The sequence below is a fragment of the Amphiura filiformis genome, chromosome 11 (genome assembly GCF_039555335.1).
Source record: "Amphiura filiformis chromosome 11, Afil_fr2py, whole genome shotgun sequence".
Classification (NCBI taxonomy): domain Eukaryota; kingdom Metazoa; phylum Echinodermata; class Ophiuroidea; order Amphilepidida; family Amphiuridae; genus Amphiura; species Amphiura filiformis.
Window position 1 is genome coordinate 56,488,362 of NC_092638.1, and position 13,849 is coordinate 56,502,210.

The 13,849-nt window shown below is 39.4% G+C and overlaps 1 protein-coding gene across 6 annotated transcripts in view; it reads left to right on the forward strand.

The window, feature by feature from the left end:
- The first annotated feature begins 801 nt into the window (after positions 1-801).
- The window catches only part of LOC140165041 (uncharacterized), a 37,206-nt gene continuing 24,158 nt past the window's right edge, over positions 802-13,849 (forward strand). For 5 of the 6 annotated variants that reach the window (XM_072188457.1, XM_072188454.1, XM_072188456.1 and 2 more), the window contains exons 1-5: positions 881-923; positions 8,171-8,233; positions 9,490-9,667; positions 11,386-11,678; positions 11,867-12,006. In XM_072188457.1, the coding sequence (XP_072044558.1) occupies positions 896-923; positions 8,171-8,233; positions 9,490-9,667; positions 11,386-11,678; positions 11,867-12,006 (702 nt within the window). In that variant the 5' untranslated portion in view covers positions 881-895. Of the gene's footprint in view, positions 924-8,170; positions 8,234-9,489; positions 9,668-11,385; positions 11,679-11,866; positions 12,007-13,849 lie in introns of all 6 variants that reach the window. The other variant, XM_072188455.1, reaches the window with a different exon arrangement.

The window sequence follows — 13,849 nt, forward strand, 5'->3', positions numbered from 1 at the left end:
TGTAATTAAACTTATTAACGTGAGTCTGACTAGTCTGTAGGCCTTCCTCGAGGCAGTAATTTAGATTTTTTTGTAGGCCTATCTCTAAAGGTAGGCCTAGTTTTAAAAATGATAGTAGGCCTATTTATTTAAAGTAGGCCTATATACATACATAACATTTTCAGAAAGGAAGCGATGCGTGGAATCCAACTAGCGATAACAGATTCCTGAAAAACTACAAAATTGAGTTTACTTTACTGCTTAGGCATACAGACTATAACCGTGTAGGGCCTATGTCATAATAGGCCTATGCATGAACTTGCCAGCCAATTACGGTCACATCGACGAAGTAAATATCTATATGTCACTGGGTCACATATCCATTACCACACATCATGTGATACGTCATATGACACAATATTTTTGTGTCATTGGGATTGTCTACTGATCCATGCAATATTATTGTGTGAGCCAATCAAGCCAAAAATGAGAATAAAGTCGCCATAAGTTATGAGCTGATTTACAATCCAAACCCTAAAGCTTTTTTGGTGTTCTTTACTGGTTAAACATCCACTTTTTTAAAACTATAACTTGGCTTTCTTATGTGCACCGTTTGGTAACATTTACATCAAGTTAAAGTTGAGTTAAAGTTGATTCCAAGTTATATATCATGAACAAATCTGCCAATTGACTTTTCCCGACATTGACCTCGTTTTGCTTGGCGAGTTCACGTCTTGTTGTTTAACGACTGGTATATATTAACAAACTTCATGAAGTTCCGTTCAACTACCAATGTACAATTAGCTACAATTTTTGATGCAAATGAACCGGTCGTAGCTGATATTGATGGTATCTTGACTTGTTGGCCGAGCACCTGAAGTCATAACTTATATAGAAACCCGGGTATAGAAAAGGTATGTCTAGGAACATCAACTGCTTATTTGGTAATGTATCCCACTTCTTTGTTCTTTTTGGGTTTTTTTTTACACATATATATGCAATATTGCATCAATCAATGATTCATTGCAGACATACACAGCTGTTGAGTGCAACCTAACATGCTTGTAGTGAAGGGCGATATATTCAAAAATTGTTTGAACGTAACATCACTTCTACAGCGAATAGGCCTAGACATAATTTCTAGAGTTTCTTACTGGCGAGTTAAGCTTCATTGTATGGGCATATTTGTGGTTTTAGTGACTGTGGAACTAATGTGGCTGATTCTTTGCTTAAAATCGGAGTGCCCATCTCTCTTTCATTGGCGATTGGGTCAAACTCCTCCATGTAATGTTGCTATAGGGGGATCGCTACACCTCCTCCACAGCGAGTTTGTTACCTTCCCAGCATTTAAGAATGCCGGTACCCATTTACACCTGGGTGGAGAGGAGTAATCGAGATAAAGTGCCTTACTCAAGGGCACAACACGATGGCGTCGCCGGGGCTCGAACCCGCAACCTTCCGATTATGAGCCTAGCCCGTTCCGCTCAGCCACCGTGCTCTCAAAATTATAGGATAAACGAGCTCATAGATTTAATAAAATCACGGACAGTAAAGATCCGCAATAGGTATCCAAGGCTACGTTCCAATGAATGATGGACTGTAAGTCATCTCGATATATTTTACAGTATGTTTTTAAGCAAAGAACCAGCCACAATAATAAACGTTCCAATAGATGGAATCTGTAAAAAAAGAGCACGAGCCTAAATAGGCGCTAATATAATTGATTGTTAGAACCAACGCACTGAATGGTCTATTGTTCTATTGTGTCCGATTTGAGCGCTGACATATTGGAAAATGTTGCCAATCAATATTCATGAGAGTGTACATTCAACGTCCAATTTTCGAAATTGGGTGACTTGTGCTTTGCAGGTGTAAAATACATCTGACTGGGCGTTTTAAATACGTAACGCATAAAGGCATTGCCATCATCGAATGGCTGCCTATAGTGCTATAGTGCTGTTAGTGTTAGGCCTATGTGTGTGTGTGTGGGGGGGGCTGTGTTTAGTTTCTATAATAATTATTATAAAAGGCCTACGGCCCATTCTCCGATAAAGCGTCCAAGTTTGGTCTCGCAAATTGCAAAATTCCAACCACGAAGAATTCATGAAAATCATTCAGAATCGTAAACTTTAATACTTTCAGAGCACAAAACAATGCATGGGTGATTTTTCAACAATACTTAATTTTTGAGCAATATTACTTGTACGCATTGGTGGTAACGTATCAGTGGTAACGTATCTGTGAAGCCTTTTCACACTTTTGTCTTAATCGTGCAAGTGTAAAAACTTACCGACTTAATACTCATACTTGATCAGTCATCACCCAAAGTACTAAAGTCTGGTATGGTATTTGGCTTCATTTATCACAGCGTTTTTCCGAGGGAGTAGAATTTAGGTAACGTATCTGTGACGACATGAACGTAACGTCAGGATTTTTTGCCGTTAATAGACCTGATTTTTTTACTTTGAAACCATTGTGTTATGTACCACATATATAATATAACTATGGAGCCTGCTTGATCCATCACATATGAGAACATTCATATAGCTAGTTATTTGGACAGATTGCTATCCATTAGAAATATGGTAACGTATCTGTGAACAATATTGGCGACATAGTCTCAAAGACCTGTTGGAAAAATTTAATAACCTGCGTTGTGATGTTTTATACTTTATAATTAGGGCATGATACCAGCTAATGAAAAGTACCTATAATCCATTATTATGCGCGCATGTATAGCGAACAGGGACACATTATACGGAACGCACCTTGGCTGGCGACATGGAGGAAAACAATGGATATGCATAATCAGCTTTATTGTTTTATACTTTCCAGGCATGTTAGAACCTCTAGCCCCACACATTTTAGAAAGCAACTCCTAAGTATTAGTTATATTAAAAAAAGTCATTTCTTTCAGACGAAACAAGTCTGAATACGACTTGAAACTATGGGCGACACAAATTTGGCTTTTTGAACGCTTTATCGGAGAATGTGCCCTACATTTATTTGTCATTCATTTCTTTTCCTTTCTCTGTACTTGCTAAAGTATCACTCCCTCTTCTTATCTCCCTTTACTTCTCCATCCCCTCTTACGTTTTGTCCCCTCTCATTCCTATCATTTTCCTTACCTTTCTATTTATTTACGTCTATTTATTTATTTATCTTTATTTCTTCCTCTTTCTCTCTTTCTCCAGTTCCCTCTCATTCTTCATATCCCTCCTCCACCCTCATCCCCTCCCAAGACCTCTCATAAAAGAGCTGCCCCTTCAGTACGCCACTGATTATGATATTCCCCTTCTTAAAATAAAATAAAATAAAATCTCAATTTGTAAAACAACTTTTATATAGGCCTATACCGGTATACTTATTATTATGTTACATGTATACGTAGCTCCCGGGACGTAGATATTTATTACTACCATTATTGTACTATTGACATGCAGACACATGGCAGCCTTGATGCGTAATCATTCAGCAAGCGCATTCAATTTATTTAAATGAAGCACCTAATGTCAGTGGGGTGACAACGAAATATGCATTAGCGGCTAATGTGTGCCTTTTGTGCTTACGGCTACTCAATCACACCCTTGGGTTTATGTATAACAATAGGTACTTTTCGTTCCATTAAGCGCTTTCACGCGACTTTCATTTGATCACTTATTGACAGTAGCCTGCTAGGTAAAGCGTTAATACACTGTCGGGTCAGCTTACCGATTTAATGGCGGAAGCCCTTTGTCCCAAACAAAAGGTACCTTTCGATGAATAGCTTGTCAGATTTCAAATCGGCACAAGGTTTCAATGCGTTACGTAATCTATTTCCTCTCCATCTTATAATAGCTCCATGGTTAGAACAATCAATAAGCGGCATAACTACACAATACCCACCACACCATGGGCACAGCCCCGAGCTGCTTCGAAGGGATAAGCCCCCTCAATTTGATATTTTCTTGTATTTTGACAAATAATCCCCCTATAGTCACATCATAATTTCTTTTACATTTTGGTTCTTGGACAAATGTCTTCAACGAAGCGCCATCTATCTAGTAGTTGGACAAATAATCCCCTACAGTCACGACATGGCTTTTTGGATTCTGGTATTTGGACAAATAATTTCAGACAGAGAGGGCGTGTTGGTTGAAAACAGCCCGACGGTGTTGGTCGGCGTAGACGCAGTGTCTTCAACGAAGCGCCATCTATCTAGTAGTTGGACAAATAATCCCCCTACAGTCACGACATGGCTTTTTGGATTCTGGTATTTGGACAAATAATTTCAGACAGAGAGGGCGTGTTGGTTGAAAACAGCCCGACGGTGTTGGTCGGCGTAGACGCAGTTGAAAACTCATTATTTGAGTACGTCCAAGGTTCCACACCATGGGCCATTAACCAAGTGCGTCCATGTCCAAATAGGATATGCACGCAATTCTTGGTTTTATGTTGGCGCAGTCGGCGCAGACGTAGTTCTGAATTCGATATAGGTCTTGGTTTTATGTTGGCGCAGTCGGCGTAGACGGCGTAGACGTAGCATAGACACACTTGCGTGTAGGTTTTGACCTCGCCGCAGTCGGCGTGGACATAGTTGAGAATTCGCAGTGTTCCGTAATTAATGGACACACTTGCGTGTAGGTATAGACCTCATAGTTGAGAACTCGCAGTGTTCCTTTCTTAAACACAATGCACGACTAAACATAATGTATGAGGGAATGCCTCGTTCTAACAAGAAAGCCCGACTTGTAGTAGGCCTATATTTAGAATCAATCGTATCAAATTTTTACTTGAGTTGTAAAAACCATAAAAAGAGTCTCAATCAGTCTCATTAATTTTTATCTATTTTGCTGTTTGTTGGTATAAGAAAATGTGTAATAGTGCAATGCATCGCAACAAGACCAAAGTCATATAATTTGGATTCTATTATTTTTCAGAATTCAGTTCAGCCATCGGGAAACCCACTGTAAATTCCCATTCCAACTTGCAGCAAAAAGGGTATTTTTTTTCCATTTCAAGACATGGACTTAAAAACAAACAAAAACAAAACGCATTTCGCATTTGACTTTTTGGACCTGCTGCAGGAAACAAACATGTTTTTTGGCCTTATGAGTAAATATTGAGTTAATGGGAATTTATACTGAGTTCCCCTGCCCCTTAATTTTGTTATATTTTCTTGATTTTACGCTATTACACGTCTATGTATAAAATAACCTGTAGAAAAAAAAGTGATACCACAATTTGAGTCCATCAAACATTGTGGGCCAATAAAGTCCATTATTATGTTTTCAGGGTTATTAGGAGTTAAGAAAACCTAATAATGATAATATTGGATGGCTAATTTCGCATGATACCATAACATATCGAATTCGTCATACAAATATCGAACTCGCCGATATTTTTAGGACTCATCCGATATGTTATGGTATCATGCTCAGCCATCCAATATTATATCAATACTGGACACCCGTATGGGCCGATAAATGTTTGCATACCGGCGTTGAATTGGGCCATGTAGGCCTACTGGTGCTAAGCTGGAAAAATTTATCAGGATTTTCTGGCTGAACATGCCAGTGTGTGGGTAAGAGAGTGGGAGATTGCAACCTATACTGGCCCAGTCCGACACTTGAAGTGGTCCAATTACGGGGTCGAGTCCAGTATTGCCCCAGTTTAAAGTAATGTTTGCTGGGGCACTACCCGCCCCCCAAACTCAACACAAAAGTTGGCAACCATGAGAGTTACCAAATCTCTCAAAGACCCCTTTGCAATGATTTTTCATCAAAATTACCCTCCTCTTTCATGCAAAATCAAGGACAAAATTTGGCCAAAAACAACCCCTTTTTTGTGGTTTTCAATTACTAGAATTTCAAACATCCCTTTTCAATGACTAGAATTTCAAACACCCCTTAGCTTTTCAATGACACTAAATATTGACATAAAATTACCGGATTTTCTCAAGCATCCCTTTTATCCACATTTCGCGGACAGTGCAAATTAAATACCCCCTATTTTGCTGTTTTCAAGGTCAAATTCCGCGGACTGTCCAAATGAAACTATTTTGCCAATTTCGCTGTCCGTGCTACTGGTAAAAAAAATTACCCCTTTTCCCGTGCTATTTGGTAACTCTCATGGTTGCCAATTTTGGGTTGAGTTGGGGGCCGGGGGCACTACCTATCTAGAGGGTCAATGCTAACTACCTATGATGTCAAACCTTGTATGTAGTGCATAGGGGTTGACGAACTCCTTATTTAGGGCCCCTGTGTCATCTTGCTCCTGGAATAAAATGGCCATGAACTTGGGACATCACAACAAATGTTTACATTGGTGTCATCTATTATAATAATAGGCCTACACAGTGGCGGCACCAGGAATTTTTGTTTGGGGGGGGGGGGCATGGGGGAAAAGTGAATTTCAGGGGGGAATTGCCGCAAAAAGCGGAAATATACGTAATTTTGGGGCTTTGCCTCAAAGTGGGGGGGGCAAGAAAAATATTTGGGGGAAAACCGCCTTGCCCCCCCCCCGTAGCGCCGCCACTGATTACATTGTACATTGGCTTTCATTGTAACAATTATTATTTTTTTACTTTTTAAGAAATTTGCCATTTTGAAGCTAAACTGTTCAAATATGGTGCAAAAATGGAATAAATTCGCACGAAACACGAAAAATTTGCACTTTGGAAGCTAAAATGATCAAATATGAGGTTAATTTGGTCAGAAGCCACATACAGGCGTCAACAAAATATTGGGGGAGGGGATTTAACCCCCCCCCCCCACGGATCTACGCCTATGTTGTCCCTAATTGCAGTCGGCAAAAGATTGAAATATCAATCTTTTCGATTTAAAATTCAATCGGAAAATTTAAGAGATTATAATTATATCTATAAACCAGACCTATATTGATATAACAAGGAAGTGATTTCACCAAAAAATAATAACAGGCATGCAATAGGAAGTGTTTTAATACGAGTAAATGCGATTCACATGATTACACGTACACCAACTAAAAGAATGCAAATTAGTACAATGAGACTACTGCAATTTGTCAAAACATTCGGGTACAATCTTGGCACCAGGTGTTTTTTGGACAAAATTAAATGAGGATTTCAAATATTATTATTGGTGCTTGTTTTAAAAATGGTGTTTTGGGCGGATTTCGGATTTAAATGCTAACACAGGGTTGAAAATTCAAAGTTGGTCAATTTTGGTTAAAACCGACCAAAATATTCCTCTCATCCTAAGGATTCAAAAAAAGTATAGTTTGACCTACCTGCGACGTGCCGTTCTCAAGCAAAACGGTCAAATTATAAAGTAGGGCCCATTGGGGTCAATAATTGAACAATGCCTCGATTTTAGTAAAACTGGTCACAAATTGTTTGTCAAAAATTTATTCACAAACATAATGTAGTTCGCACTTTCTATAGAATCCTTATCTGACTTATTTTTCATGATGAACCAGTTTCGTTGAAATCAGAGCACTTTTCAGCAGTCAAGTTAGCTCAATCGATAAGGCGTTCGACTGTGGTGCGAAAAGTTGCGGGTTCGAACCCTGGTGGTGCCTAGTACGCTCTCGTGGAAAAATTGAGTTAGCTTGAAATTCCCCCTGGACAAGGAACTTACTGCTGGTTTGTCTCGTTGTAACCCGTACGAAACTCGGGGAGCTGATCCTGGTTGCGATGGTTATTTGTTGAATGTCTAGGGTGTGCGCTCTTGAAGCAGCAAAGTCCCTGAATTGTTGTTTAATGGTTTATGGAATGATGTGGGCCGTAGTTGATGTGGGCCGTAGTTGATGTGGGCCGTAGTGGTCAGCGACAACCTGTAAAGTGTGCTGAGGCTTGTGGATCAACGTCTAGGCGTTGTGCCTGTGCGTAGCGCACTATAAATCACTGCGCTTTTTTTAAAACTTGTTTACCCCTGTAATATGCCCTTAAAATTTTCCTTTCCTTATAACTTGAGAACGGTACGTCACAGATAGTCAAACTATACCGGTATTTTTTAAAATCCTTTATGATAAGAAGACTATTTTGGTATGGGTTTTTTGACCAAAATTGACCAACTTTGACCCTTGTAGGCCTATTTAATTTACCTTTAAATTCACAATCATGACAAATCCGCAAAACATCCAAGACACCACTGCCGGAACCAAATTGATTGCTGAGGAGAATGTTGGAACAGGTCATGAGGTCATTAATTTATTTTATGATTTTCTACAGGCAACATGAAGCTGACAGTGTTTCTATTGGTAATCATCTTCAAATTGACAAGTGCTTGGCAGGGTGAGTACTTCAAGACAGGCCCTTAACCGGGCGGGGTTGGGGGGGGGGGGCTGGAGGCGGACGCCCCTATGCCTTTTTGGTCAAACAAAAGGTCCGAATTTTGGAAAAAAAGTCCACTTTTTCAAAATCCACCCAGTCAAAAAAGGTCAAAATTTTGAAGAAAAAAAATCACTTTTTCAAAATCAGACCCCCCCTTAGCAAAAAAATATTTTAATTACTAGCCCCTATATCATGAGGGCAATTTGATTTTGACGGGCATGGTAAAGCACAGCAAATGGGCCAATTGAATCTATAACGGAAAATAATTGATCATATAAAGCTAGGCGTGAGTACTGTCCCGGTCACCATGTTTGGCATTTGATTATTTGGTATTAAGTGACATCATCATTTCTTTGTTAAAATACAAGTAAAATTAAGGGATCCAAAAAGAGCGTTTATTGCGTTTCGACAGTATTTTTTGTGGGACATGAGAGCACCTCAGACCTATCGAATTGCATTTTGAATACGAAGCATGTCTTTCTGATATCAAATAATTTTCATTTTTAAAAATCACAATATAATACAAATTTTATGACAAATTATAAAAATTTGATATTTTTCAAATTTTTGATATATAACAGTCCTCGAAGTAAATTATATAAATCTAATGATATATTCTTAAAGTGTATGTAGCAGGGAGGAAAAGCCGACGGTCAATTGAAAATGTTGACCTTTCATATTGAAGATATGGATTTTTTTTTTTTTATGACCTAATTTTTTTTGGTGTTTTGGGAAAAAAAATCCATATCTTCAGTATGAAAGGTCGAAATTTTCAATTGATCGTCGGCTATTTTCATCCCACCTACATACACTTTAAGTATAAATCATCAGATTTATAAAGTTTACTTCAAGTACTGTTAAATATCAAAAATATCAATTTTTAATGATTTGCCATAAAATGTGTATTAAATTGCGAATTTCAAAAATCAAAATTATTTGATATCATCAGGACATTCTTCGTATTCAGAATGCAATTCGAAATGTCTGATGTGCTCTAATGTCCTAAAATAAATACTGTCCAAACGTTCATACCCCAGCCCTTAAGTGCAAAAATTCTTGATTTTCGGTGAAATTGGTGCCGGAGAAATCTAAACTTTATTTTGAGGTATTTTGATAAGGTTGGATAAAGTGAATCAGAATCATGAATCAGAATATTTCAAATAACTCACAATAATTACTCAGCTGCCACTAATTAATGTGTTCACTTTGTTTGGCAGATGATCCTAAATGTGGGTTACAAACCGTAGACTTGTTACCAGAAACTCAAATCGTCGGAGGTCAGCCGGCACAAGAGGGCGAATACCCGTGGCAGGCCGCCCTCTACTCTGGCGGATATCGAATCTGTGGTGCATCGTTGGTGACACCTAACTGGTTAATTACAGCTGCCCACTGTGTGTAAGTATACAACATAATATGAAAATAAATTCGCTGAAATCTGACCAACCACTGATTCAACCACTCACCCCAAATTGACTGCAAAGACCATCCAGATGCGGATGCCGACAGTAGTAAGGCCAGGGGGTGGGGCAGAGCAGTGGCGTAGCGTCATAGGGGCATGGAAAAACGACTTGTGCCCCCACCCCCAATCAGACCCGGTGGCCCCCATCCCCATCATGATCGGTTCCCCCAATATCCCAGCTAACAATTTTTCGTTGTTACAACGTTGTCTAAAAGTTACATAAAGTCGTACAAACGTAATATATGGACGTTGTAAGTACGTAAATCTTTGAACTCATATTCGTGTCGTTAAAACGTTATTCCCAAACGTTAATGCAACGTCATTATGACGTTGTTTCGACGTCAAGTTGTGAACGTCGAAACAACGTCACTATGACGTTATATCAACGTCCGAAAATCACAACACGAATACCAGTTCACAAATTAACGTAATTAAGACATCCGTAGATTACGTTGCATCGGGGTCAGACCATGACATTTGCACGGCGTTGTAATAAGCTGTAATAACGTACTTTATACGTCGAAACAACGTCATAAATTTGCGCACTAACGACGTCCGTAGATGACGTTGTATCTGGGTCAGTTCATGACTTTTAAACCACGCTTTAACCACTTGCTTTATACGTCGAGACTACGTGATTTTAATGTCTTAAAAGATTATATTAACATCCGGCAACAATGATGCTCAATCCCAAAAAGGGAGAGCGTATAAATATTTAAAGTTTAGAACTTCAGGAATAGATGTCGTTACTTTGAGTTTCACGCCTAGGCGATCGTCAAACGACACGATGAGAAAATTTTGGCTGGACAACAAACTCCTTGGAATGGAAGAATTTACATTCCATGGTGTCAATATCTATTTTTTCAGATACGTATTTGTGTAACGTTTTCTGAACGTATTATTCAAACGTTGTCACCAGGTCTGGTCAAACATTGCATCAACGTCGAAACAACGTTATTACAATGTCATAATGATGTTATATCAACGTCCAAAAATCAACGTCCAAAATAACGTTGTCACTACACGAATACGAGTTTACAGATTTACGTATTTACAACGTAAATGACAACCTAAGTCCAACGTCAGCGAATGTCGTGAAAACGTAGTGTGTTAGCTGGGATGATGACCCACGCTACGCCACTGGGGCAGAGGACCCCTCTGACAAAAAATGAAAGAGAGTGCTCCTCTGACAAAAAATGAAAGAGAAAATTGGGAAGGAAAAGAAAAGGATCAAGGAGCCCGTTTTCCACCAAGATTCATCCCGACCATGGGCCCAAATTTTCCACGCTGTGTCAATAAGGCCCTTTTTTACCAAGATCATGAGCAAAAATAGTGTAAGATAGAAATTTTTGCGTGTTTTCGCGTATTTGGTGGGGGCTTTGGGGCGCGAGCCCCCCCCCCCCCTCCGGTAGATTGCAGATCGCCATACACAGGTGATGATTGCAACCTGCATGTAGTGCAGGGCGATATATTCAAAAATTATTTGAACCACTGAATTGCTATGGTAGTTGATCCTGTTACATTATAACTTCTACGGCGAATAATGACAATTTCAGCAAGGCATGGCTCAGCTAGAATTACATTTGTAACAAACTATTTTAGAAAGAAAATGTAAAAGCTTAGACCTACCTCTTTTTCTAACTTTTCTTTCCAGTAATGCTTTCCAAGACTCGTCAAGCTACGAGCTTATGCTTGGCAGTAACTCTCTAAACAACATATCAGAAAACTCACAAAGACTTCCATGTTCTGAGTTCTATGTCCATCCTTTGTACGGTGAGCCGGGTGATTCCATTTATGACTGGGATATGGCATTAATGAAAGTGGAGAGGCCGTTTGAAATAACCGATTACGTCAGGACTGTCTGTGTCCCGCAGAAGTCACAGGAAGATGATTTCGGAGCTGGCAAAGCTGTAACGATTACTGGATGGGGTACAACGTATGAAGGAGGTTAGTTCAAAGAACTAGTATTCATCGGGTTTGTTATTGTTCAACTATATATTAAAGTTCGATTAAAAAACAGCCAATAGAATAGTGGTGAAATGAAGTTACGAAGTGTCGTAACTTTTGTGGCCAGCAATCAGATGACGAGGTCCATTAGAAACCACTTGCATTTTAAGAATGACTTTTCTTTTTAGGGCCACAGAATCCAGATTTATTCGAAGTCACAGTACCAGTCGTAGATCAACAGAAATGCAAAGATAATTATGCTCCGGAACCAATCACTGACGACATGATATGTGCAGGATTACCGGAAGGTGGCAAAGACTCTTGTCAGGTAATTATTTTGTTATATATCCCACGAACGTTACCCCGTCCTTTGGAGGGTAATTTAAAATTGGTGTGCAAATGATCACACTCCCGAGCAAACCATATACATGTATATATAATTGTCATTTCAACCTGGTCTCTCTAATATTCAGTCTATCGCACTAAAAGCTACTAAAAACCAAGGATTCTCGAGTTATAATACACTATAGGATAAGCCACACGTTTGCGCAAATGAAGTCAGTCACATGCATACTCGATGCGTAATCACTGTACATGTGGTGGTATGTCTTGTGCAAGAGATTGACCTGTGGAAGAGGTGATGCATATATTTTTTTTTGTAAAAAAATATCCATGTATCAGTGACGAAAAATTACTAGTGTACTAAAACTGCCTGTCAACTGTCAATCAAACTGCCGGGAAGTTGCTTCACATTAATTTTTAAACAGGGATTGAACACGACTGTCACGGCCCTGATTAGGGCTACACAAATGGCGCATGTTAGTTCACCCTAAAGATAAAAGGACATAAGTCATGTAAGTGAAGCATCAGGGTGTGTATGAAATTCCATGTCGCAACTGCACCCACACATGTTATGTTGGGGACACAGGAAGACAGTTTGTTACAAGAATGAAAGAACATCAGAAAAGCTTAAGAGTCAGATAACATCAGTCAAAGGACATGGACCAGAGCCGCTCGGTTATCAACGGTTCCCGGCAACGGTTTCAGAACAACACAAGTCTGCCATTTCAGAACACGTCTCAGAACAAAACCCCATCACACATCGTCAACACCCATGTACGTTTCTTAGTTTACACACGTAGTAGTCGATCTTTCATTTTGCTGATTTGACTTCGATTTTATCGATTTTCGCACTTTGTTTATTTTTTGCACCTTTTGGATCTGTTCATCAACTAGCAGATCCCCGAAACTTTATTTTAAAAAAAGGGGGATAAACACTTTTACATGTATATCCATTTACTACTACACTGGAATGGCATCGCATTACAGTTCATGTGATGATTGCAAGCAAAGGAAGAAAGACGTTGAAAGTCGACAAAGTGATTATCCTACTCACCGCAATCCTAAAGCCCGATTTACAAACAAAGTAAAAGATAATACTCAACTCGCCAAATATGTTACATCACTGAAAAATCCTAAGAAGAAACAAATTGCTAAGATCATAACCCCTAAAAGTACAGATGCCATGGTTTCCAAACCAAAGGAAAATAATTCCTCATCCACCAAAACCTCATCAGGACAATGGGCAGTTGCTCAAACTCCCGATAAACAGGCGGCGATAAAATGTGCCCCCCAGAAACGAGACCACGTCCTCAACGACGGCTGCCTCTTCTGTAGGTGGAAGAAAAGAACAAATTCCTCCAAACTCCCAAGTGTGGTGATGTCTGCACCACGAAACCCGGTGATCTTACTTGCAGTTGTTTTATCTGTCAGAAAGAGTATCACTTAAGCTGCGTTAAATTAACCAGAAGACCGTCAAAGTCATGTAATTGGTGTTGTGAACTATGTAAAGATGTACCATCCCTTGTAAGGGAACTACGCAATACAATTAATATACTCTCAGATTGGCAGCGTTCAATGTACGAACAACAGCAAGAACTTAAAGCTGAAAATAAGGCTCTCAAGGACCGGGCTCAAGGAACAGATGAATGCGATTAGTTCAAAGCAGAATCAACGCCATCCTCAAGTTGCAAGGCTACAAACCCCCTCTGTTGACATTGACACAGCTTTCTCATCGACAGATAATGAACGCGACCGTGATGATGGAACCACTCCCTGGGTTACAGTGGTAAGAGGACGCAGACCCCCAACAATTCGGGAATCGCAAAGAC